Source organism: Condylura cristata, unplaced genomic scaffold (assembly GCF_000260355.1).
Source record: "Condylura cristata isolate star-nosed mole 26May11 unplaced genomic scaffold, ConCri1.0 scaffold00017, whole genome shotgun sequence".
Lineage (NCBI taxonomy): Eukaryota > Metazoa > Chordata > Mammalia > Eulipotyphla > Talpidae > Condylura > Condylura cristata.
Window position 1 is genome coordinate 22471281 of NW_004567118.1, and position 5915 is coordinate 22477195.

Sequence of the window (5915 nt, forward strand, 5' to 3'; positions counted from 1 at the left end):
TCAATTGTAATCCCCACGGGTTTCCCATCACCAAATCACCCCTGTGCCACCACCATAGTCCCGTGCATTTCCCTCCCTTCCCCCCCCCCGTTTTTTTATCCCATTCCCCATAACTCAAATTATTTTTAATTAAACCAGAACTTACTGGTGGAGAGGCAAAACGACAAGATGGAGAGCTGCCACAAGAGCTTCCAGAGACAGAGCCAGCATACACAGGTACTGGAACTGGACAGGCTGAGGAAGACACAGGTTAAGAGATATACCACTAGTGGTGCAACTGACATGCCAATACAAAAATCTATGAAAACTACATCTTTGTGCTGATCAAAATGTGCACTGACCTACTTAATATTACTTATTATAGGTCCCATCAATGAAACTAAAAATGCAGCAGTTGCTAAAACTACTTAAACTTGAATTTGAAAGGAAAAACAAATTGTTATTAAATAAATACAAGTATAGTTATTGAAGAAAAGTGCAATACAAAAATAGCAATTGTCCATAAGTTTACATTCACCTTTAAGTAAAAATGCCAAAAAAAAAAAAGTACTTACATTTTTTAACTGGAACTTGCTCAAGAAAAGGATGGCTAAAAAACGCTTCTGTAATGAAAAATGAGAGTGTAGCCTTTAAGCCATGTTGACGAGGGGCTGGGTTAATTTTGTTAATATAGTCAACATAATATCTTTGTAAACATAATTATTAACTTCTTCATAGGACCTTCATTTCCTTCAAATGTAAAAGCATATTATTTTTATAAACCATCTATAAAATGACCAAATTATAAGTAATTCTTCATCAATGAAAAATGCAAAGTGAAAGTTGTGAATATTCAAAATATCCGTCATCAGCACACACAACCTATGTAACTTCCTCAAGCAGATAATTACATAAAGCACTCCTTGTTAAACACATATATGAACTATCACTGTTGTTACTGTCCTAGCAGGATATCCAAGCAGCTGATTATACAATAAATTCTATTCTTCCATTCCCAAAGAAGTTTTCTTGTGGTTGATTTCACATTTAAAAAAAAAAAAGCAGATTCAATTCTTTCAGCAATCCACCAAACATAAAACCTATCTACTAAGCCAGATAATTAGACAAAGATAATTGAGTAGATGATTATATATCAGTTCACTTCTTTATTTTCTTGGATATTTAAAGTATTTTATTAATTCTTTAAAAACCTACTAAGACACTCTAATTTATCATTGTCTTAGACATGTATGAACATCACAAAATAAACAACCTACATGTAGATTTATTAAAAGAAAGATCAGAAACAAGTTTAACTCAGCTTTAATCATCTGCCACTCTGAAGGGTCCCATAAATTTCACTGAAATAAATACCCTCCAAAAGTTCTCAAGTTCCCACAGTCCCACAGAATAAATACTCATCACAAGAGATGCTAAGGATAGAAATTTGGAGGGTTAAATTTTAAGTATGAGTCCTTCACTTTAAATCTTTTTAAGAAAATGGACATATAGGGCCCTCCCTAGTGGTGCAGTGGGTTAAAGCACAGCACAAAGAAAATGGACATATATACAAATACTTGTCTATATAAATTCTAGTTTGATATAAGATTTTTTTATGCTACTTTCTACAAAGTAAAGTATAGAAATGAATTAGGAAAGATACAAATAAACAAATTAGATTGAATGCAAATACTCTGAAATCACCTTTCAAATTAATTGCTATGGAATGGAGAATAGATATTCAATATAACTTATCCAAGAGTATGTTGTCTCACTATTAATTCATATTTCTCATGATTACTGAGAAACTTCCAGTTTAATTTCTGTCTCAAAAATAAAAATGTTTATCAACCCATAAATTAAAAAGACATATTCAGATTGTTTCATCTTTCTGCTTATAAAGAACTATTAAAGCTATCATCTACTAAGAAACAATGCATTGAGTGCTTCCCATACCAGTTCCTCACTTAATCCTCACAAGCTTTATCCAAGGAATTATCTTTCTTTTATAAATACAGAAATTGAAGCACATGAAGATCATGGATCCTCCCCCCATAACAAAGACTTAATAATTACTATTGAGGGATTAGAATTCAAATCCTAGTCTGTTTTATCTAGGAACCTATGTGGAGTTCCAGACAATCTATATGGATTAGTAGACAAAAATTTTGGAACATATTGCTCTAAGCTTCCATTATTATAGCAACTATTACTACAGGGAAATCAAACCATTTTTTCCCCTAATTTTAAGATCATAGTAAATTTCATAAGCATTTTATCTAAACACATCTGATCGGACATTTTCAAGTCTTACTGTTTTACATAAAATTTGTAAGAATAATCTGTTTCAAAACCTAGCTAATAACAAGTGGACAAACTATCCCCTAAAGAGTTGAAACCCAACAATTTTAGAGACTAATGTACTTTCAAAACCTTCCTACTCTACAATTTGAAGTATTTCAAGTTCCTTCTTTACATAGGAAAAGGTAAAAATACTACTTATTGTAATGCTAAAGTACTCCAAGAGAAATTTTTAATTTTAAATATTTATAATAGAAGAAAGGCTTAATCAATGACATAATCCTCTACCTTAGAATTTAAAAAGCTAAAGGCAAGAGATCATGGCCTCTATGAGCACCCTGTTCTTCTAAAACAGTGATGAGAACAAAGTTGCCATAAAGCAAGTTTTTACAAGGGTTACCACACAGGAAGCAGCTCCTCCCCAAATCTCATCTTCAAAGTTACAGTCTTTACTGCTAGGATTCTGGGTTTCACCTGCCCTTCTGCCTACATCTTTTCCCATATATATCTCCAGCTTAGTCCTGTCTTTGAACCTGAAATCCAAGTCCCCAACTCAGATGTCTAGTATCTTAAACACGTCCAACCGAAACTCCTGATTTTGCCCCCAGGATCTGCTTCCCACATGGTCTTTCCCATCTCCGTAGCCAATACCACTAATCTTTTAGTGTCCAAGCCAAAAACCTAGGGAACATCTCTGTCTTATCTTTCTCTTACAGCCCACTTCCAATTCATTCATAAATACTGTTGCCCTTTCCTCCAAAAAGATCTAAAGCTCAATGACTGCTCACCACCTCTACTGCTAATACTCTAGACGAAGCTACCTCATCCATCACTCTGTAATTACTACAGTCCCTTATTAGTCTCCCACCTTCTTCCTGCTTCCCTTCCCTTTTTCTACCCCTTCTACCAGTCTTATCTCATTAAGCAATAGATTTATTCTTTTAAAAACATTTGTTATGGCCCTCCCCGGTGGCGCAGTGGTTTAAAGAACAGCACTGAGAATCTAAAGCCACTTCTGCATGAATTCGATCCCAGCCTGCCCTGGAGGTGACCACATGGCGCGGCAGACCTCTCCTGACCCGCCCGCTGCTCCCCTCAGCAGTATACTTCGAAGATCTGCCTGTTCTGTTCCCCACTCTGTTTCTGGTGAAGCCTCTCACCGCCCCTGAGCCTCTGGCCTGTACCCCAGTTCTGTATGAATAAATAAATAAATCTTTAAAAAAACAAACAAACATTTGTTTGATTATACTACTCCTCTACTCACAAACCCTCCTAATGGGTCTACATGACACTTTGAGTAAAATCCTGAGCTTTCCTCCAACTTAAGTGCATGTTCCTAGTTCTGAGCACTTATATTCACTATTCTCACAAATATCCACATGCTTACTATCTCAAATATGTTGATCAAGTCTTTGCTCAAAGTTTACTTTCTCAGAAAGGTTTTTATTGACTATTTAAAATTTCAATCCCCACCTTCATTTTTCTTTATTCTTTTCTCCCACAGTACTTACCACCTTCTAGTAAAGTATATAATTACAGTTTACCATTTATTTGTGTCTCTCCCTCACTACAATACATGTTTAATGACAACAGGAATTTTATTCATGTCTACTAGGTACCTAAAGCATAATAGGCACAAATATATACAACACAAATGAAAGAAAAAAATACAAGCTACAGAAAGAAATAAAAGTGACATTAACTTTCCCCAGAAACCTCTATATTATTTTCACAATATATACACACACAAAATTAAGAAGCATACAAAATTTGAAAATATTACTTACCAAAGTCCATTCTATCTTTTTGGTTTCTCTGAAGCAAACCCAAAAGGAGATTAGCCAAATAAGGTGAAGTTTCTCTGGGAATACTAGGGAAAAGAAAAAAACAATAAATTAACATATGTCTTCATATATGTTAATTATATGACATCTGTTTTGTTATAGTAAATGGCAATGTATGTGCAATTTTACAAATACTGTACTTTATACCTAAAAAAGACCATAAGTTTTCTAGTAGAAGACTAATTCTTTAAAGAAGAAAAGAAACTACTACGTGGTTGCTTTTGAGAAATAGTATGAATTTGTAAAGAATCCTGTACTGTGTTTATTATTGTTGCTAGAAGCACTTCACAAGTGCAGACATTCTTGAGTTTTAACACAATTTCAATTTTAGAGTAGTAGTGGCTATAGAGTTATATTAGGAAGAGTCACAACCAATTTTATCTGAAAAAGGAAAGAAGTTAAAACAAATAAAATTGAACAGCTTCCTAAAATTCCTAAAAAAAAAACCACAAAGAAAGTAAAAGAAAGGTGAGGAAGCAATAAGAATATATAAATCACAGAGTAAAATTAACACAAGGAAATTAAATAAAAAGGAGAGACCTCACTAATAAAATAATGGAGGGCCTCCCTGGTGGCCTATGGATTACATCTCAGCGCTATCACCTCAACGACTTAAGTTTGATCCCCACATATGGTACAGGTGAATCCTCTTATCACCCACACTTCTGGTCGACACCCCAGTTCTCTGCAAAAATAAATAAAATCTTAAAAAAAAAAAAAAGAATGGAAACTAAATTAATAGCTGGTTCTGCTGCATTTGTGAAGCATCAAATCTGTTAAAAATGCTGGGACAGAGGGCCCCCCTGTGTGTTACAGCAGATTAAAACATTAACACTGCAAAGCTAGCTGCAGTCACTTCTGTAAGAGTTTGATCCCCACCTGGGAGGTGACCCACAGGACACAGCAGACCTCTCCTGTCTCACCCATTGCTCCCCTCAGCAGTGTACTTTAGTGTCAGTCTGCCTGTTCTGCTCCCCACTCTGTCTCTGAGTGAATCCTCTCACTGCCACTACATTCTGGCCTATACTCCAGTTCAATATGCATAAATAAATAAATCTTTAAAAAAAAATGCTGGGATGAAAGCACTCTTCTATACTGCTATATACATTTAGAGAACATACCTTTCAATCCAACTATTTCATTTCTAGGAGTCCATCCTAAAGAAATACAATGTGTATGCAAACATTCATACACAAACACAAATACACATACTTCACTAAATCCTTTTGTAATAATGAAAATAAGTGTCTGACTAATTAGAATCTAAGACACTGAACCATTTAAAAGAATGCATAGTTCCTCACATACTGTCGTTGAGCAATATCTATGACATATTAGAATGAGTGAAAAATTTGCAAAGTATAATTTGTATTTTTTTGTGTTTATACATAAATATATACATACATCATCAAACATGTAAAAAGGTGTTTATGTACACACACACACAAAAGATTTGGAAAGAGAAGCAGCAAACTCTTAGCCCTAGAAAATAGGAGAAAACCTAGGGGTAACAGATTTTCTACTTTTGGATATCTACTCTGTCTGCATTTTCCTCCCCTCAAAGAACAAATATAAATTTTGAGGTTTTTTCTTTATATTTAAAATAAAAGAAAATCATTTTGGAAACTGATTTGAATTCACCTTAAAAAACTGAAAATGGGCCCTCCCTGGTGGCGCAGCGGGTTAAAGCACAGCACTGAGAATCTAAAGCCGCTTCCTTATGAGTTCGACTCCCGCCTGCCCCGGAGGTGACCATATGGCGTGGCAGACCTCTCCTGACCCGCCCGCTGC

General features: G+C 35.0%; 1 protein-coding gene across 1 annotated transcript in view; it reads right to left on the reverse strand.

Moving 5' to 3' along the window:
• ULK2 (unc-51 like autophagy activating kinase 2) overlaps positions 1-5915 on the reverse strand; it is a 75395-nt gene that overhangs the window by 45645 nt on the left and 23835 nt on the right. Inside the window, exons 10-12 of the mRNA XM_004684566.2 lie at positions 4068-4150; positions 555-602; positions 146-234 (exon numbers count right to left, since the gene is read on the reverse strand). Of these exons, the coding sequence (XP_004684623.2) occupies positions 146-234; positions 555-602; positions 4068-4150 (220 nt within the window). The remainder of the gene's footprint in view (positions 1-145; positions 235-554; positions 603-4067; positions 4151-5915) is intronic.